This window comes from Rhincodon typus, chromosome 3 (assembly GCF_021869965.1).
Source record: "Rhincodon typus isolate 14 chromosome 3, sRhiTyp1.1, whole genome shotgun sequence".
Lineage (NCBI taxonomy): Eukaryota > Metazoa > Chordata > Chondrichthyes > Orectolobiformes > Rhincodontidae > Rhincodon > Rhincodon typus.
This window is the reverse complement of record NC_063334.1, coordinates 37,214,033-37,236,124: the sequence shown is the minus strand read 5'-3', so window position 1 is coordinate 37,236,124 and position 22,092 is coordinate 37,214,033. Positions and strand designations below refer to the sequence as shown.

Sequence of the window (22,092 nt, the reverse complement as noted above, 5' to 3'; positions counted from 1 at the left end):
ATGGATCTTAATCTTGGGAAGAAGCTTAATGTCTTTTTATCTTCATGATTCCTCTAGATACTAAACATGTTTGACTACTGGCAGAGGAGGGAATGAAAGGAAAGAAAAAGGAGAAGGGAGAGGACCTCTTGGAAACTGTTACATTGACCAAATTACATTTGCAGAAAATTGATTAGTCAAAGAAACTTCTGCCCTTAGCATTGTAATAAGGAAGTGCCTCAGGCTTAAATTTCTAAGGATAACACAGCATGTTGAAATGCAGTCAGATCAGCTCTCGCTGGCAACCATTAAGTGATCCATAAAGGCATAAGGAAGGAAACAAATGACTGGGGGAGGCTCAGGAACCTGAAATTGGTTACTCAGAAAAAGATAAGATTCAGGGAGATATCATTCATGATTGTTAACATAACAGACATCTATTTCTATTTTGCAAATATAATATATTTGCAAATCCCACAAATATTCAGGGACGATTAGGAATGGGCAGTAAATGCTAGCCATACAATGCCATTCCATGAATGAACTGGGGAAAAAAACCCTCCAAAATTAGAATTCGGATAGTGGAAAGTACATAAAGAGTTGAGATTTGGCTGCTTCATGGGCAGAGTGCAGAGTACATGGAACTGACTACCCGAGGTGACTGTTAAGACAGTACGCAAGTCTTAAACAGAAAACTGAATAAATATTTTAAGGGGATGGATGATTGGAAGGTATTATAATTTAAGGAACTGTCAGAGCGACAAGTCTTTTCTGATTTTTGTACCTTTCAGTGCACAACATCATAAACCACTATTACAAATGTTCACACTTACCTCAATAGCGACAGTGAGAAAGTATTTATTGAACTCTTTAGGACTACATCGAAGAATGAAATAGCCTTTCTGATTTCCTGCCTTCCTGAGTTTATTCACAGCAAAGTCCATCCTGTTGCAGAAAAGAAAACAGTCATCAAATTACTTCTGAAGAAACTCCTTTCTTTACTATTTTGCTCTCTTGAAGATTGGCGAACTGCAATGTTTGTAAGACAGGAGTTTAGTTAGAAATAACAAAACACATTTAAATTCCTGTGTAGTAACAAAGCCCCCAAGAAAGATGCTATCCCAACTAAAACCTACAAAGGTTGGAGTCAATGTCTGGTCACTGAACCCTACCTCTGAGGAAGGAACCACAGCACAAGTTACAATGTTTAAAATGCATTTGGATAGATACATAAATAGGAAAGGTTTGGAAGGATATGGGCCAGGAGCAGGCAGATGGACTAGTTTAGTTTGGGATTATGGTCAGCATGGACTGGTTGGACTGAGGGGTCTGTTTCAGTGCTGTATGACTCTATGTCTCTACTGCCCAAATAAACAAGTGGAAAGGCATTGCTAATCTTCAACAGATGAATCTCACTCTTCACTGACAAAGCCTTTGCCAGAATCCTTCTGAACCACTCAGTGCAAGATCATGACCAGGGGCTGCTGCCAGGCAGTCAGAGTGGTTCTAGAGAAGGTCAAGGGAGACACTGATATGGTGATTAAGCTAGACAGCTGCAAGGCAAATGCCAAGAAAAGAACATGGGCCTAAACACCACATTTATTGACCTGACTAAAGCCTTTGACAGTCAGCTGTGAGGGCCCCTGAAAGTTAATGGAGAAATTTAGCTGCCCCATGAGATTCAACACGAGGTTGAAAATTCCATGGTAGTACATTCACTCATGTCCTGTACGCTGATGTGTTTTCAGACTCCCTCTCAGTTACTAATGGCGATAGACAGGGATGCAGGTTTGTGCCAACCCCCTTCAGCATACTTTTCTCTGCCATGCTATCTGATGCCTTCCAAGATGGTAACCCTGGCATTAAAATTAGACACAACATGGACAGCAAGTTGGTCAATCTGGGACAACTCAAGGCAAAGACCAAGGTCTTTGGTTTAGCGGTGACTCTGTATTGTTGGTCATTTCAGAGCAGAACAAGTAACATCGCACAGACTTGTTCTCCAATGCATGTTACAACTTCAGACTTGTGGCCTGCAAGAAGAAACTGATGCAATATAGCAGGCAGTTCCAGCAAAGTTTGATCTCAAGCCCAAGATTTCAGTTCATAGGCAGAACTTATCTGCAACGGGTAAGAGTCATAGGGACAGAGGTCTGCAGAATAGGAAAAGGCCCTTCAGTCCATCGAGTCTGTGCCAGTCAAAACCAAGAATCTAACTATTCTAATCCTATTTTCCACCACTTTGGCACACAGTCATGATTGCTTTGGCACTTCACTTATCTTGGCAGCCCACATTCGTGATTCGATATATTGATAATCAGACACATGCATGAGTTGCCAAAACAAAGGCATTCTTCCACAGACTTCAAACATTAATCCTGAAATAAAGAGAAGTAAATCTGCCACCAAATTGAAACTCAAGAGAGCAGAACTTTTCAAATATAACGAAGGGTCCAGGCCCAAAACGTCAGCTTTCCTGCTCCTCTGATGCTGCTTGGCCTGCTGTGTTCATCCAGCTCTACACCTTGTTATCTCAGATTCTCCACCATCTGCAGTTCCTACTACCCCAGAACTTTTCAAATGTTTGGTTGCAACCCCCATGAGGTCATGAGGAGAAATCCTGATGTCCCAAGCTCCAATATAACTCACCATGGTACTGCGGCCAAATGCTGGAGCACACAGCCCCTTTATATCATTAATTCATTTTTAAATGTGGGTATGGCCTATCGGCCTTAGCACTGAGACTTGAAAAGCTGCACAGAAAATTCTTGCATTGATCAATGTAGGTACTACTTCAACTTGAAAACTCAGTGAATGAAATACCACTGCCCCCCAAAGCCATGTCCCAACCCTCAGGGTCACAGCCATTTTTGAGTATTGTAAAGGAGTTACAATGTGAAAAGGCTTCAGCAGTACTGCCACATAGCCATGGTCCTGTTATTTGTCCAAGATCGCTACATCTGGCCCAAAACTTATATTTTATTTGTTCATGGGTTGTGGACATCACCAGCTAGGCCAGCATTTATTGCCCATCTCTAATTATCCAGAGGGCAGTTCAGAGTCAACCACATTGCTGTGGGTCTGGAGTCACATGTAAAGCCAGACTATGTAAGGATGGCAGATTTCCTTCACTAAAGGACATGAGGTGAACCAGTTTACAACAATTGACAGTAGTTACATGGTGATCATTGCACTAGGTTCTTATTCCAGATTTTCTTCTGAATTCAAAATTTCACCACGTGGGATTCAAACCCAGATCCTCACAACATTGGCTAAGGGTTCGGAATTATTAATCCAGTAACATTACCACTATACCACTACCTACTCATAATAACAATACAGCTACCTTTGAAAGCAAAAGCATCTCAGAGTTAGACAGGCTAAACAAGGTGAGGCAATCCTAAGGCAGCAGCTTTTCCAAAGTTCAAGCATTTGCAGCAGTGTGTCTTCTTTGCACATAACATTCTGGATGCAGATCTGCCTAAACAATCTCCTAGAGACCTTCTGGAACGTAACCAAGCACCATGGTCATCTTTGCTTTGGAGGATGATCAAGTCCCATGTAATAGCACATTGTTATTTCTGAGCCACGAGGCATGTTTCGGTCTAAAATTCATATCCTCACATATATGCAAAGGAAAGTTGGATACTTCTGCTCCACAGGATCCATAGCTCCATTTTAATGGGTTTAGGAGGGACTAACCTGGGAATTGACCTCGTACTTTCTAACCCTCCAAAGAAACACGCAGCTAGTTGGATGATGATATTGTCAGAGGATTCCTGTTTCCAGTTACACTTCCTCACCTAACTCATGGATAACAGAGACACAAATTGTAGTTTGTGAAACACAGAAGTGGTCTGGGGAACAGCAGCAGAAGTGCATGGTTCAGTTCTGTCGCTCAGTTCTGAACATGGTACAGCCAGTGAGTTGGCAAATTGATATTTGCTTAGAATAAATTAACACATTTCTGAATGGGCAATAAATACTGGCACAGCCAGTAACATTCAAATTCCATTAATTAATTAATTAAAACAAATACACTCTCTCAAATGCTACATAGGGCAAGATACAAGAACACATAATTTTAGTAGAGTGCAAATTGATTGAAAACGCAAAATAAAAGGGATAAATAGACATATTTCTCTCATTCAACTTCTCTATTGTATTCAAAGTATTCTAGATAATCCCCTTTGATCTTTTTTTGGAAATACTGAGAAGTATTTTGTTCGCTTAGACATGAAGTGATGTGTGCTGCCCCATCCAATCCTGATAGTTGGCAGCTCGCTGGTAAATTTCCAACTCCCTCTCGTATTCCATGAATAGTGGAGTTGGCACTCATGTTAACATCTCAACTTTAATGCGTTAGAATCTAGTGACCTGCAACAGCCAACACAAACTTTGAATTCGGTTTACACGCGTCTCTAACAAGCAGAGCCAAAAAGTTGGTGGAAATCCCCAACACCCAGGCAGCAGGTTACAAGGTGCCCAGGATCCACTTGAGGGCAGCACCACTTCATGAGCCAAACATTGGATAAATTACTCAAATTCTCAGCAGAACACTGAACAGAATTGTAAAAAAGCAATAATACTTCACAGAGTTGTCACTTATACTTGCTCAAACGAATTAAAGTAGCAAACAGTTTCCAGTTCTTAAATTCTTTCATTTTCACATTTTTATCCAATGGATTTACTTTTTGTTAGAAATTGAGAGTCGCTGATCAACGTTTAGTATTTCTTCGACCTAATTTTCTTCTTCCTCCCCCACCCATTTCATTCCCATCTTCGTCTTGTCATGCCAGGTTGTGCCAAACACACACTCCTTGAAAATCTACTTCTTTCCAAATCCCTCCACATTAAATTAAATCCTCTTGTTCTCCAAGACCTTTGCACTCCTCCAACTCTGGCCTCTGCAACATCGATGATTTTAATCCATTGACCATTGACGTCTCAGTCTTCAGTTGTCCAGGCCCGAAGCTCTGGAATTCCCATCTGAACCTCTCCACTTTTCAGCTCATTCTTGTGCTCTTTAATAAGGACCACTTGGTTCACTAAGCTTTTGGTTCTCTTGTCCTAATAATATTCCTTTACGTGGCTGAACATCAAGCTACCACAAAGCACCTTAAAATATTTTGTACGCTCAAGGCACTTTATAAGCAGGACTGACCAGTCCTTTGTGACTACAAACTCAGGTGAAGTTAGAAAACAATGAAGTAGGGGAAAAAACGGAGCAGTCTTTCTTTCACTGTGCTCCTCCATATCCCAATTTAACAGGACAAATCTTACGGTTTTCACTTAGTGTCATGCAGAGGTTTATCTCAATACTACCTCATCCAATTCAAACAATGAGCAAGAACAGGTTACATTTTCTGGCTAGGATGTTTTAATTTGCAACACGTTACTTAAAACGATTCAACACTTACGAGATGGGTCCATGGCAATTGCTCTGGATGTTTTCCAACAATCTAGGAGGTGCAACCTCTTTGCAGAGAAAGTGGTGAGCGTCCGCAGTTAGCCTATAGTATCCATCGATTAGTGAGACAAACGAGAAGCCTTCTTTCAAGGACGGAAACTCAACTTCCTATGTCAAAAACAAAAGCAAACCGAATTTGCAATTGGAAGTACACAGAAGAGTGCAACTTAAAGAAGCTACACAGTTTTATATTCAAAGACTGTCCAAAGCTAATAGAACCTAAACGAGCGAATATTCAACTGTACTCCTGAGTTATTTCTGCAGAATGTCTTAATTGTGGCTATTGGTTTTACATCATAGGGAATTTTAAATCATGTCACTTTTGGTCTTGAAAAATGTCTCACACTATGTATCAATCATCCTCAAAATGGATTTTTAAATTTCCTTAATGGGATATTGGTATTACTGGCAATACTTGCTTTCTATTTCTGGTTACCCTTGAAATGCCAGGCTATGACCATCATCAATAAGAGACAATCTAACCACCACCCCTTGACATTCAATGGTGTTACCATCACTGAAATCCCATTATCAAATTCCTGGGAGTTAATCATTGACCAGAAGCTCAACTGGACTCACCTCATAAACACAGTGGCAACAAGAGCAGCTCAGAGGCTAGGAATACTGCAGCGAGTAACTCACCTCCTGACTCCCCAAAGCCTGTCCACTGTCTACAAGGTACAAGTCAGGAGTGTGATGGAATACTCTCCACTTGCCTGGATGAGTGCAACCCCAACAACACTCAAGAAGCTTGATACCATCCAGGACGAAGCAGCTTGCTTGATTGGCACTACATCCACAAGCGTCCACTCCCTCCATCACAGACGCTCAGTAGCAGCAGTGTGCACTATCTACAAGATGCACAGCAGAAATTCACCAAAGATCCTCAGACAGCACCTTCCAAACCCACGACCACTTCCATCTAGGAGGACAAGGGCAGCAGACATATGGGAGCACCACTACCTTCAAGTTCCCCTCCAAGCCACTCACCATCCTGACTTGAAAATTTATCAGTGTTCCTTCACTGTTGCTCGATCCAAATCCTGGAATTCACTCCTTAATGGAATTGTGGGTCAACCCACAGCAGGAGGACAGCAGCAGTTCAAGAAGGCAGCTCACCACCACCTTCTCAAGGGCAACTAGGGATGGGCAAGAAATGCTGCCCAGCCAGCGACGCCCACATGCCACAAAGATGACTAAAAAAAAACTGACTTGATTTGTTAAGCCATTTCAGGGGGTAGTTAAGAGTCTGCCAATTTGCTGTGGATCGGACGTCACACGTAGGTCAGACCAAGTGAGTGTGGGCGATTTCCTTTCTAAAAGATTCGACTGAACTAGATCAGATTCTGAGGTAGGCAGGTCTGATACTATCCAGCCTATGACTCCTGGAGGAAAAGAGGTGCGTACATCCGGGTACTTTGTGCCTAGGTTCTTTTGTATGCCCCTAGACCGAAGCTAACCTGTCTTGGTAGCGAACATCTATCCCATAATTAAAGTCTGAAGAGACCAAGGAAAGAAACAGGTACTGAAAGTCTACAAAAATAACCTGGATAACCAGGCACCTACTTCCATGGATACAGTTGTATAACATATCACATTTCATTCAGGAATGCAGAGGAGATTAGAATGAAATGCAGAAAATACAAATTAAAGTGCGAGTTATAATGCTGTAACTGCTAAAGATAGCAAACAATATTTTGGACATCACTGAAAATGTACCGTTTTTTTCTGTACACCTACACCATTTACTTCAAAGACTTCAAAGAGCAAGACATAGAATCAGTGTGGGTAAAAGTAAGAGGTCACCACAGTCTCCCAAAACAGCAGTTACACTGTAGCTCAGAGCATTCAGGAATGATAAATGGGACATACAAGAAAGGTATCATAATAATCCTGGTTGAGTTTAATCTGTATGCAGATTGGGTGAACCAGGTTACCAAAGGAACAGATGGCCTCCATCCTAGAATCTTGGAAGAAGTAGCTGCAAAGATACTAAAGACATGAGTTATAATTTTCCAAAATGTATTATTTTCTGGAAGGGTGCCAGTAGACTGCATAGTGCTGTTACATCAGCTATTCAAAAATGGAGGGAGGCAGAACATTCAGAACTATAGGCCAGCTAGCTGAACATCTAATGTAGGGAAGTTGTTAAAATCCATTATTAAAAGGAGGTTAAACCAGGACACTGAAAATCAACATTTGATCAGGCAGAGTCAAATCTTTGTAAAAAGAAATTGTGTTTAATTTGAAATTTTGAGGAAGCAACAAGGAAGGTAAATTAAAGAGGAACTTGTAAATGTGCTGCAATTGGATTTCTAGAAGGTGTTTGATAAGGTGCCACATTAAAGGGGAGTGCAGGATAAGTGCACATATAGGGAATAATACAACGTCCTGGATAAAGGCTTGGGCAAGTGATCTTGTGGTGCAGTGGCAGTGCCACTACCTCTGAACCAGAAGGCCTAGGTTCAAGTCCCACATGCTCTAAAGGTATACAAATAACATCTCTGAGCAGGTTAATTAGGAAAATTTTTTTTAAAAACGTGAGAAATATTGGCTAGCTAAGAAGAACAGGATGCAGACAGTAGGCATAAATAGGACTTTTTCGAGTTGGCTAGTGGATGATTACGGATCAGTGCTGGGGCCTCAAATATTTATAATGTCCATCAAAAACTTGGATGTGTATGGTATGGTAGCTAAATTTGTTTAAGACACCAAGATTGGTAGGGAAATAACTTGTCAAGAGAGTAGAGTCCAAAGTGATACAGATAGGTTAAGCAAATGGGAAAAAAATGGCAGATAGCATATAATGTGGGAAAATGTGAACTTAACCTCTATGGCAGCAAGAGTGGAAAAGCAGCATGCTATTTAAATGGGGATACATTGCACAGTTCCGAATTAGAGTGATCTGGGTGTGCTGGTACACAAATCGCAAAATGTCAGTATGCAGGTACAGAAAGTGGTTAGGCAGGCAAATGGAATGTTGGCATTTACTGGAAACAGAATGGAATATGCAAGTAGGGATGTTTTACTGCAGATGTAAAGAACACTGCTGAGACAAATCTAAGAGTATCACGTACAAATTTGGTCTCTTTTTATTTGAGAAAACAATGCTAAAATAGCATTGGAAGCAGCTCAGAGAAATCATATTCTTCTTAATCCTGGGATGGAGGGCTTATCTTAGGAAGAAGGCTTTAGCAGGTTTGGCCTTCTGCCATGGGCGTTTAGAAGAATAGGAGGTGATCTCAATGAAACCTCTAAGATTCTGAGCTCTCTTAATATGATAGGTACCAAGAGGATATTTCTTCCTGTGGGATAGACTAGAACTTGTTGGGGGCGTGGGTAATAGTTGAAAGATAAAAGAGGTCTTGCTTTTCAGATCGAGATGAAAATAATTTTCTTTTAGAGGATCACCGAAGTATGGGATTCACTTCTCCACAAAACGGTGGAGCCTGGGTCATTGAATTTATTCAAAAATAGGAGTTTGATTGATTCCATTTGTCTAGCCACAATCTAAGGTTATGGAGGGCAGATAGGAAAGTGGAGTCAAGACCACAACCAGATCAGCCATCACTGGAGCAAGTTAAAAGAGATGACTGGTCGAGATCATCTTCTGAGTGATTTTTTAAAATTCATTTGTGGGAATGTGGACATCTCTGGCTGTCAGCACTTTTATTGCCCGTCCCTAGTAGCCCTTGAGAAGGTGGTGATGCGCTGCCTTCTTGAACTGATATAATCCACATGCTGTTGGTTGACCAACAATGACCTTAGGGAGGGAATCCCAGGATTTTGACCCAGCGATAATGAAGTAATAGCAATATATTTCCAAATCAGAATGATAAGTGGCTTGGAGGGGAATTTGCAGGTGACGGTGTTCCCATGCATTTGCCATCTTTGTCCTTCCAAATAGAAATCATCATGGGTTTGGAAGGTGCTGTACATGTATCTTTGGTGAATTTGTGCAGTGCATCTTGGTACACACTGCTGCTACTGAGAGTATTGGTGGTGGACGGGGTGGATGCTTAAGGGTGTGGTGCCAAATGGGTGAGCTGCTTTGTCCTGGATAGTGTCAAGCTTCTTGAATGTTGTTGGAGCTGCACCCATCTAGGCAAGTGGAGAGTACTCCATCACACCCCCAACCCCAACTTGTGCCTTGTAGATGATGGACAGGCTTTGAGGAGTCAGGAGGTGAGTTATTTACCACAGTACTCCTATCCTCTGTATTTGTGAGACAAGCCTTGTTGCGTTTCTAGTCAATGGTAACCCCAAGGATGTTGATAGTGGGGGATTCAATCATGATATTGAATTCAATATTGAATGTCAAGGGGTGGTGATTAGATTGTCTCTTATTTGAGATGGTCACTGCCTGGCATTTGTGGGAGGTGAATGTTACTTTCCACTTGTCAACCCACACCTTGATATTGTTCAGATCTTGTTGCATTAGAACATGGACTACTTCAGTATCTAAGCAGTTGTAAATGGTGCTGAACATTGGCAAACATCCCCACTTCTGATCTTATGATGGAAGGAAGGTCATTGATGAATCAGCTGAAGATGGTTGTGCCTAAGACACTACCCTGAGGAACTCCTGCAGAGATGTCCTGGAACTGAGATGTCTGACCTCTGACAATCACAACTATATTCGTATGTGCCAGTAAGACTCTACGTTTTTAGAGCTGTGCCAATGATGCCATCATATTCTGGTTACGCACTCTTAGGAAGATACTTGAGATGGAGACATCACACAACTGCTCTGTGCCTTCAAACACAGTGCTTCCCCAATGTGTAACAGTGAGCTAAGAAAGGAGTACCTCCTGAGTGCACTGCAGTCAAACGTGAACCTATTTGTGCAACAATTAGTCAACAGCTTAAGAAAGAAGCGATCAATCACAGGTTATATGTCGACTATATAGACTGATAAAGAAGCTGCAGAAGTGGGGGAAGTGACAGGAAGGCACAAGTCTGACAAAATTATTAAGCTACAACGACCTCCTTGTGGTGTTTCAAGACAGATAAAGCAACTTACAAAGCAATACGACAAGCACATGGTGGTATACTTAATTACAGTATTCGATAAGCCTACAGTGTATAGATGGTGAACTTTGTCACCAGCCTGTACGAGAGGGCCTGTGTATGTATGCCAAACCATTCTATACTACCCAGGAGATATAAAGTGTTCACATCAGGGGGATAAAGCCTGATCATATCAAGATAATGTGCAGAATTGCAAAGTCAAAGAGAAGGTGTTGTGCTGACAAACAGGGATAATTAGTTACTAAGAATTATTTCACAGACATTTGATGATTACCATACAAGGAAACATCCAGTGAAATATTTACATATACTGTGGGTCTCAAGAGCATCATCCTTCATAGTATGAAACTATTGAGATAACAAGTCTTCATAAGTCCCATGAGAAATTCAGAAGTAACTAAGTACTTGAATAACAAAACTGATTCCTTTCCATTATTGAAATCTAAATGAGTTTACTCATCCATTGAAAGCAAAAACTGGAGGAACAGAACTCTTGTCCTGAGAGACAGCAAGAACTGCAGATACTGGAGTCAGAGTCAATACAGTGTGGAGGAGGTGTAGGAACACAGGAGGTCAGGCAGCATCAGGGGAGCAGGAAAGTCAACGTTTCAGGTTGACACCATTCATTGGGACTGGGGAGAGGGAAGGGAGCTTGGTAACAAATGGAGGTGGAGGAAGGGACTGGGGGAAGGTAGATGGGATAGTGATAGGTAGATGCAGGGAGGGAGTAGTGAAGATTGGTCAGTGGGAAGGGTGGGGAGGTGAGAAAGAAGATGGACTCGACGTGGAATAGGAAGTGTTGCTCCTCCAGTTTGCGTGCGGTGTCATTGTGGCACTAGAGGAGGCCCAGGATGGACATGTCACATTCCATCTTGGGAGCTTACAGCCCCGATGGCCTCAACATAGAATTCACCAGTTTCAAAATCTCTTCACCGCCGGCCTCATCCCATGTCCAATCCTCCCTCTCAGCCCTGTCTCCTTGACCCAACACAACCCGTCCACCTTCTTTCCCACCTATCCACCCAACCCTTCCCACTGACCAATCCCCACTACCCCCTACCTACACGGTGGTGTAGGGGCGACACGGTGGCACAGTGGTTAGCACTGCTGCCTCACAGCGCCAGGGACCTGGGTTCGATTCCAGCCTCGGGCAACTGTCTGTGTGGAGTTTGCACATTCTCCCCATGTCTGCGTGGGTTTTCTCCGGGTGCTCCGGTTTCCTCCCACAGTCCAAAGATGTGCAGGTTAGGCGGATTGGCCATGCTAAATTGCCCATAGAGTTCAGGGAGGTAGAGGGTGTATATTAGGTGGGTCATAGGGGGATGGATCTGGGTGGGATGCTCTGAGGTTCGTTGTGGACTTGTTGGGCCGAAGGGCCTGTTTCCACACTGTAGGGATTCTAATTCTAATTCTAATTCTAATTCTACACCCACCTATCACCATCCCCAACACCCCATTTATTTTCGAGCTCATTTCCCCCTCCCTAGCTCTGATGAAGGGTGTAAACCTGAAAGGTTGACTTTCCTGCTTGTCTGATGCTGCCTGACCTGCTGTGTTCCGACACCACCACTCTGTATTGAATCTTGGCCTAAGACACAGTCGTTATTCAGAGTAATTATGCTAAATGACAGCTGAAACATTCCAGTGTATGTGCATCATACATTTGTGGTTGCTGCGTTTTGACTGCATGGTTGAGAAACAAAGTATTGAAACATTTGCTTGGCAAGCAGTGGGTGGGGCTGTGGAGGAGTTCGTGTTTTAGAGTCATCATTCAGATTTATGAGCACAAAGTGAACTGGAACAGTGAGAGGCTCGAATTCATTTGTTACTCCACAAAATACCTGTCATAATTATAATAATACACATTGTCCTCCCTTTGGTGTACAGTTGTATCATATAGTTCCAGTGACTTAAATGGTTGAAATTATTGCATAAGCAGTAATTAATATCTAAAGTTTGAGAAGATTTGTAGCTCGGGTTGTGGATGAGGTTGCAGACTTGCTCACTGAGCCGGTGGGTTTGGTTGCAAACGTTTCGTCACCCTGCCAGGTAGGTGTGCCTCCGGTGAAGCGTTAGGGTTCTGTCCCGCTTGTTATTTATATGCCTCAGTTTGTTGGGGTGTTTGGTACCATTTCCAGTTCTCTTTCTCAGTGGTTTGTACACAGCGTCTAATTCAATGTGTTTGTTGATGGAGTTCCGGTTAGAATACCAGGTCTCCAGGAATTCCCTGGCGTGTCTCCATTTGGCTTCTGCGATTATGGATGTGTTTTCCCAGTCAAATGTGTGTCCCTCGTTGTCCAAATGTAGTGAGATCAGCGAGAATTGGTCGTGTCTCTTGGTGGCTAGTTGGTGTTTGTGTATCCGCATTGTCGGGTTTCTTCCGATTTGGCCTTTGTAGTGATTCTCAGTCTTTGCATAGTATTTTGTGTATTACATTAGTTTTATTTTGTGTTACATGAGTATGGGGTCCTTTACGTTCATCAGTGGCTGTCGTAGGGTGGTTGTTGGCTTGTGGGCTACCCAATACTTCGGGAAAACTTGTCTTGTGGTCATCTCAGAAATGTCCTTGATGTACAGCAGGGTGATTAGTGAGTCTGGCAGTGTTGGGTCTTCCTGTTGTGGTCTGTCTCGGAGGTAACAGCTGATTGTGCTTTTTGGGTATCCATTCCTTTTGAAGACTCCGGATAGGTTCTCCTGTTCTGCTTTGTGTAGTTCCGGGTTGCTGCAATGTGTAGTAGCTCAATTAAATAGTGTTCTGATGTAGCTCCATTTGTGGGCATTGGGGTGGTTGCTATGTAATTGAGTATCTGGTATGCCATCAGCATACAACAACCAAAGATCAGAATAAACAAAGGATTAACCCTACAAGAAAAACTGTCCAAAATCACCCACATCAACGACACGGACAACACGTTCATTCTTGGACTGACCATTTACAGACACTGAAAAGACCGTCGTAGTATGTGGTCTGAACTATAACTACAGAGACGCCAAAAAGACTGACTTCTTGGCTGCACTGGAATCGACACTAAAGAGCAACGGACTCACAGAACATAGCACAACAGACGATCAGACAGACAATAGTCCCAACACTGAGCAAAAAAGGGTAAGTGGAACACATTCAACAAAGAAGAGAGGAAAGCCCTGGAAAGACGCAAGAAAGACAGGAACATTGTAATCTTACCAGCGGACAAAGGACGCATGACAGTAATCCTCAACAGAGCCCAATACATCGAGAAAGCTCATGCACTAACAGCAGATACCAACACCTACCAACAGATGGTGATAGACCCGACATCACAGTTAGGAGAACTGGATTACAACGAGCCTGAAGAAATTACACAACTCAGGAGACATCAGCAAGACAGACCACCAAAAAATGAAGCCAGAGGAATCCAACACACCCCACTTCTATGGACTCCCCAAGGTACACAAACCAGGGGGTCCCCTTCAGACCTACTGTCTCACTGCCAGGTACACCAACATATAGAGTTGCCAAAGAACTACGACAGAAACTGAAATACTTAGTTGACAACATTATTCACTCCATCCACTCCTCCCAAGAATTTCTCATCATCATCAAGGACACCAGAATAGAAGAGAATGAGATAATGATATTCTTCGACGTAACAGCACTATTTACATCTGTAAATATTGACCTAGCCAAAGAGACAATTGCCACACTACTGAACAAATCAAGTAGACAGGCACCCCAGGTCACCAACATCAATAAAGACACCACCAAACTACTAGATCTGTGCCTCACAACCCACTTCACCTTCAACGATGGCATTTACAAACAAATCAACGGAACACCAATAGGATTCCCAATATCAGGACTGATTGCAGAAGCAGTAATGCAAAGATTAGAATGGACAGCGTTCCCCACTATACAACCCAAACTTTGGATCCGATATGTAGATGATACCTTCGTGATTATCAAATGCACAAAACTAGAAGAAACCCACTGACACAAACAACATCCACACCAGAATAAAATTCACAAAGGAAGAAGAGAACAATAACCGATTTTCCTTCTTGGACATAATGACAGAGCCCAAAAACAACAGAGAATGCCAGACTGGCACTTAGAGAAAGACCACGCATACGGACCAGATATTCAATTACACTAGCAACCACCCCAACACCAACAAACGGAACTGCATTAGAACACTATTTAAATGAGCTACTACACACTGCAGCAACCCAGAACCACGCAAAGCAGAACAGAAGCACCTATACGGAGTCTTCAAAAGGAATGGATACCCAAAAAGCACAATCTGCCATTACCACCGAGATTTTTCAGTCAAATTTCCTGCTGTTCTGATGCTGCCTGGCCTGCTGTGCTTCTCCAGCTCCATACTGTGTGATCTCTGACTCCAGCATCTGCAGTTCTTGCTATCTCAAACTCACTAATCACCCTACTGTACATCAAGGACATTTCAGAGATGACCACAAGACTACTCAGACCCCTAGGTATCAGAGTAGCCCACAAACCAACAACCACCCTACGGCAGCCACTGACAAATGTAAAGGATCCCATACCCAATACCAGCAAAATTGGTGTAATACACAAAATACCATGCAAAGACTGTGAGAAACACTACATAGGCCAAAATGGAAGAAAACTGACAATATGGATACACAAACACCGACTAGCCACCAAGAGACATGACCAATTCTCACTTGTCTCACTACACACTGGCAACAAGGGACACAAATTCAACTGGGACAACACATCCATAATCACACAAGCCAAACAGAGACATGCCAGGGAAGTCCTGGAGGCCTGGCATTCTAACCGAAACTCCATTAACAAACACAGTGAATTAGACCCTGTGTACAAACCACTGAGAAAGAGAACTGGAAGTGGTACCAAACACCCCAACAAACTGAGGCATATAAGTAACAAGCAGGACAGAATACCAACGCTTCACCAGAGGCGCATTGACGATGTCAACTAGCAGGGTAGCTCAACGAGTATGTCTACAACCTCAGTAATTAATATCATATTCAAAAACGCAACGTTAAGTTGAAAGTGTACTGAGGTAGTAAAGGAATCCTCAGCAACTAGCAATTGTTAAACACATTATGAAATAAAAAATTAGCACAACACCAGGTAATACGAAATGCGTAGCACCGCTTGTGCCTCTCCACAAGCGCATTAGGGTTTGTGTTGTGGCTTTAGTGGAGGTGTTTTGTGGTCGGGGGTCCTGGCTTGTATGATGCCTGATGAAATCCGATGAGATGGTTGAAACCATTCGTGCTATGCCTCACTTACCTTCTCCTTAATACACTGTTGAACCTAGCTACTGCCTGCCTTCCACCTCGGTAACCCATGTGCAGCAACGTCTACCAGCAGACAGCTTGTGGATCATCCGTAAGCAAAATGTTGCTGATACGGGAGATCCAAAATAAAAAAACAAAGACTGCTAGACAAAGTTAGAAGTCCAGTATGACTCTTTTTACTCGAAACATTAACTCTGTTCTTTTCCATGCAGACTTGTTGAGTTTCCTGTGGATCAAGGAATGGAACACACAGGAAGTCACTAACAAGTTCCTTACGACAAACCCCCATTTGCACATGACTGGCTTTGAACTTCCACAGCAAGAGTGTACTGAGTCACACAGGGACAGAGGCTCTCAATTTTGAGCCCTCATCTGTGGAGGGTTAGCAAATTGAGTTCCTCCAACAAGTTCAGGAGCTGGGAAGGAGGATCCTATTCTTCACCATCATCTCCTAGTTTCTGATGGAGGACAAGATTTGTTTAGGCTCTGATACTCCCCATTGGCTTGATCCAACTTCACAGAGAAAGCATGGGCGTGTAGGCATCATCAGCATGGGACAGCACAGACATGAAACAATTCCAGCAGTAGGCCTGATATTTTTTCTTCAACATGAACTATGAATGTTGATTAAAAGCTTAAAATTTTGCAGGAAGAACACTAATAAAATTCAAGAACTGAATATATTTCACCGACTCTACAACAATAAACAACTCAACCCTTAAAATGCATTAAGCTTCTGTTGTATGTGCCCAGATAAAATGGTCCAAAGCATTTTAAAAAATCCCTGATTTTATTTACACTTTGCATAACTTCTAACTAACACAGACCTCTTGACAGAAAACAATGCATTCCTATCTGCACATCCAAACGACATGTGCACATGGATACAGTTTAAAACCAAGGGGTTTCCTGGTTTGGACAGAGATGATGAGGAGAATTATTTTCTTCACAGACTGTTATTGGTCGGTGGAATTATCCTCTCCTGACAGAAGCGAAGGCAGGGTCATCGAATAATTTTAAGGCTAAGTTAAATAGACTTGGTTGATAAAAGGAGACAAAAAACTGTATATAATGGGGTAGATCATCAGATCAGGCATGATCTTATGGTATAGCAGAGCATGCTTGGAGGATCAACTAGCTGCCTTCTGCTTCTATTTAATTTGTTTAGAATTTTCAGACAGCTCGTCTCCACTTTGTGCCTATGCAACTGACCCAGGTGAAGCTGAAAATCATATTCAATTATTTCAATGAGTATTAAGGAAACCAACAGGACCTCTAACTGTAATCATCTGTCAGTACTATAAATAGACAAATAACTGCAACATAGTTCTATAAACTTTAAAAGTGTACAAATCAGCAAATATTTTCCAGTAAACTCATTTGATTTAAGCATCAACTTGAAGGCGAAGGAGTTCTAATTTACTTTCAGTTGAAGAAAGTTGACATCTTTGACATGGTTATAATCTGGGCTACATAAGCTTCCTGACGATTGAAGTTGCATCAATCACACAAAGCCCAATGTTATGAACATCAGAGGCAGCATGAGAAACTCAGCGGCCACAGAACGTAAAATATCTTGCACTCAGTTAAGATGGTAGGTAACAAGTGAGGCACAACTTGCCAAAGAATGTCAGATGTCATTTGCGCTGCTTGTTTCATGGAGGTCAAGCATTAGCCTTGCAACATACTAAGAATAATCATACTTCTAAATTTTCTTTTGTGATGAGGCAGTGTCCTGTCCTGGAACAGAAACAGCTTATTTCCTTAGCTTTCGAGCAAGTCGAATAAGGCATAAACATTTTGTAAAAGGACAAGATAATGCACAGTATATAATCTACAGGCTTCCTGTTCTTACACACCAGTTAGTTCTCACCATTGGTTCAAAGGAATCATTTAAATCAGGACAAAACATTCAAAGTAATTTTTTGTGGTCATGATGAATTCACCATGACATGCAGTATTAAGCGTGGGTCTTCAACAACAGGAGCTACAAAACAAGCTGAATACTTTGTAACCACTGAGAATCCAGAGGAATTCAGCTCCAGTGCTCAAACAAAGTTTAAATTTAAAGACATCATTCTCTCGTTAGGGAAAATGCTTAAATCTATTATAAAAGATGTGACAACCGAACAGTTACAAAAGAATGACAAATCAGGTAGAGTCAGCATAGGTTTATGAATGGGGAATCATGTTTGACAAACTACTGGGAATACTTTGAGGATGTTACTTGTAGCACAGACAAAGGAGATCTAGTGGATGTGGTATATTGGCATTTTTCAGAAGGCTTTTAATAACGTTCCACACAAGTTCATAAATAAAACTAGAGCACACAGGAATAGAGGGAATACCCGAGTAAGGATTGAGAATTGGTTACAGAATCAGAGTCATGGAGCTGTACAACACAAAGCAGACTCTTTAGTCCACTCATCCATGTTGACCAGATATCCTAAATTAATCTAGTCCCATATTCCAGCATTTAGCCCATATCCCTCTAAACCCTTCCTATTCATGCACCCATCCAGATGCCTTTTAAATGCTGTAACTGTACCAGCCTCCATCACTTCCTCTGGCAGTTCATCCCATACACACATTATCCTCTGCATGAAAAAAAAGTTGCCTTTTAGGTCCTTTTTAAAAACTTTCCCCTCTCACCTTAAACCTATGCCCTCTAGTTTTGGATTCCCCCACCCCGGGGAAAAGACCTTGGCTATTCAGCTTATCCAGGCCCCTCATGACTTCATAAACCTCTACACCTTCAGCCTCCAATGCATCAGGGAAAATTGCCCCAGCCTATTCAGCCTCTCCCTATAGCTCAAACCCACCAACCCCAACAACATCCTTGTAAATCTTTTCTGAACCCTTTCAAGTTTCACAATATCCTTCCCATAGCAGGGAGACCAGAATTGAATGCAGTATTCTAAAAGTGGCCTAACCATTGTCCTGTACAGCAACAACATGATCTCCCAATTCCTATACTCAATATACTGACCAATAAAGGCAAACGTACCAAACACCTCCTTCACTGTCCTATCTACCTGTGACTCCACTTTCAAGGAACTATGAACCTGCACTCCAAGGTCTCTTTGCTCAGCAACACTCCCCAGGACCTTACCAAGAAAGCAGAGAGAAGGAATAAACAGATCATTCTCAGGATGGCAGACTGTGACTAGAGAAGTCCCACAAGGATCAAGTCTAGATCCACAATTGTTCAGAATTTCCAACGTGGAGGCCAATTGGAATATTTTCATAAAGATGCTAAACTGGGTGTGAACACAAGTTGTGAGGAGGTGTAAAGAACATTGAAAAGGACTTGGACAGGTCAAATGAATGGGCTAGAACACAACGTGAATAAGAGTGAAGATACCTATTTTGGTGGAAAGATAGAAAGCAGGACATTTATTAATGGTGACAGAGTGGAAGTGTAGGTGTCCAAAGGGATCTGTGTGTGCTTCTCCACGTGGCATTAAAAGCTTGCATGGAAGTGAAGTAATTAAGATGGCACCATTCTGTTGAAAGTCATTTCAAAGGCATTTGTGCGCAGGAGTAAATGTCTTGCTGAAGGGGAGACCTCACCTAGCATATTGTGTACAGTTTGGGTCTCCCTACTTAATGAAGGACACAGAAGTTCATCAGTGGTTCACTAGATTAACATCTGGGGTGGAGGTACAGTCTCTGGCTGGTGATCCGAGAACCAGGGGACAGAATCTCAGACTAGTAGAATGACATTTAAGACTGAGATTAGGAGGATTTTCTTCACCTAGAGGTTTATGGAAGCTCACTTATTGAGCAAGTTCAAGGTGGATGCCAATAGGTTTCTGGTGACTATCTCAATATACCTTAATGGGATTAACGTGGGAAGGTGCTATAGAGGAGATGATTAGCCATGACCCACAATGGAGGGGCAGGCTTGATGGGCTGAATGGCTTACTTGCATTCTTGCATATCTACTTGTTGCAAAGTAATTGTTTAGTTGCTGCTGTTAAAATTACAGCTGTTATTGAAGCTCGCCACTAACTACGTTTTCTATAATCTGCCCCAAACTCGACTGAGGTCAAGGCTTCAGTAATTTTCAATTTACAGGAACTATGAATTTACAAAGTTTTATATGGGCAAATTTGGTCTATTATGGGCTGAAAGCACATGGCAAAACTGGAGACAAGGAACTCCTGGCGAATTGAATGGTAGGACACCATTAATAAAAATTTTCTTGGACAGAATAGCAACAGGAATCGTGGCTAATATCAACTTCAGCAGGATATGGCTAGGGACACTTGGAGATTATCCCCAGTGACCACAACAGAGGCAGACAACAATCATAGAGGAGAAGGGAAATGCTGTGACTGGCAGAGCGAAGGCTAAGGGCTCCCTCCCTGGAGGGATTTGGGGGGTCAGCACATCTTCTCCCCCTAATCTATAGCAGTGCTAGAGAAAGCACAAGCCAATATCCAGCTTGAATCAGTTCCTGATCCTGGATGTACTCCAACTAGCAATCTTCCCTCCTTGAATGCGTACATGTAGGCAGAGTACTGACCAAACAAACCAATCTTGCAAAACTCACAATGTAATGACCAATGTTTGATGTGATTTTGTGATTGGACAGTAACTGGTGAACAATCCCAAGTATGCTAAGAATTACAGTAACAATTCATTTAAAATTAATGGTTTGGGTTTCCAGTTTGGCTCACTTGACTTAAGCTTGCTAGAAGTGGCTATGTTCATGGGCAGGAATCTACTCTCTGGATAAAGTAAACATAAAAGAGGTACAAGGCCTGCACCGAGTTTAAAAAAAAGGGAAAATAGTTTCCAGTTACATTCTCTATTGCAATGCCTCAACCAAAGTTGACTTGTCAATTGATTTGCACTCTTTTCTCATGCCTTATAAATTGTTGCTCCTGATGAACTTTTGAATCACGAGTGTACAATGAAAACCCTCAACAGCATGTCTCTTTTTCTCAGCAATAAATGTGTCTTGCAAAAAATCTGTATCATGTCACACTTACCAAGGTCTTGCTGTCCTGTTTGTTTATGGTGACTATTCTCCCCTCGGAGGAGCCATCCTTGCTTGCTTGCTTGATGCTAACGTTGATGATTTCGGGGAAATCACAATAAGGCTGCAGCTCCTGCCAACAGAGACATACTTTATGATTTTGGTACTTTGATTTCTAGCTTAGCAGCTACAATGAGCTTTTCTGCAGTTCCTCTATTCTTCTGTGGTATTAAAATGCCACAAAATGTAAAGCTGTTTCCTGTGTGCCTGGTCCTGGTAAACAAACAAATAGATTCTTTTGCATTTCTACACCTCTTAAAACTGTAACTTACAAATGATTGTTTCTTCTTAGTTTTGGTTCATATTTTGGACTTTACTATCGTATATTTTAGCTCTTTCAGAGATACACAGAGTTGATGCTAGTTCCTATCTGTATGACAGGTTTTACTCAGTGCTTTACAATAGCTATTCCATACTTAATCTCTAGATTCCAGTTGTTTCTACAGATTGCTTCCTTCACCCACCCTCACCCCAATTCTACATCCAGGTTTAATCAAACAAACTTAGTGAGTGTTAAAAGTGAACTGACTCACATAACTGAACAAAACCAACTGAACATGATACTCAATATGTCATAAAAGAGTCTAGATGAGTAACAGATGTATTTAAGGGATAAAGGATTACAAGATTTATGCTGATAGAGTCAAGATGCAGGGCTGTGGGTGGGGGGGTGGTGGGGTGGGGAGGTGGGGGTCGTAGGTAAGGCTTGTGTGGAATGAACACTAGTGTAGCATAGTTGGGCCAAATGGACCATTTCTGTGCTGTGAATTCTGGGCAGGAACACAGTTATATGGGGAAAGAGGGTGAACAACGGGGGATAAATGTTTCCCTTATCCCAGTGTCTGTCACTGCTCATGCTGTGCCACATGACAACAACGCAGCTGGAGCCAGCATGGGGTCAGAACTGGGGCACCATGTCTGATTGGTACATGGAGATTAACTGATATAAAAATATGCTTCCAATTATTGAAAATCTAGACCAGGCTGGTTGTGCCCGAAGTAAAAGAATAGGAAGGAGAGAGAGATGTTAAGTATTTTAAATTATTTCAGTGGTGCCTCTCTTCCCTCCCATGCCCTCGCACCCCCCACCCCGCCCCACAAAAACTCTTTCAAATTCTCTTAAGTTTTATGGCCCTTTGAAGTAATTCCCTCAGAGACTGCACAATTGAAAGGGATTTGCTTCCAGTATCATTACTGCCTCACCATATCATTAGTTGGGACTACCTTTAGTCAATAGTTGCCACGACGACGACATGGTCAACCCAGAGAATTTACC

The 22,092-nt window shown here is 42.1% G+C and overlaps 1 protein-coding gene across 1 annotated transcript in view; it reads right to left on the bottom strand.

Moving 5' to 3' along the window:
• Positions 1-22,092, bottom strand: part of LOC109934192 (tyrosine-protein kinase JAK2-like) — a 95,652-nt gene that overhangs the window by 39,915 nt on the left and 33,645 nt on the right. The window contains exons 5-7 of the mRNA XM_020533023.2: positions 20,770-20,889; positions 5,400-5,557; positions 813-924 (exon numbers count right to left, since the gene is read on the bottom strand). Of these exons, the coding sequence (XP_020388612.1) occupies positions 813-924; positions 5,400-5,557; positions 20,770-20,889 (390 nt within the window). The remainder of the gene's footprint in view (positions 1-812; positions 925-5,399; positions 5,558-20,769; positions 20,890-22,092) is intronic.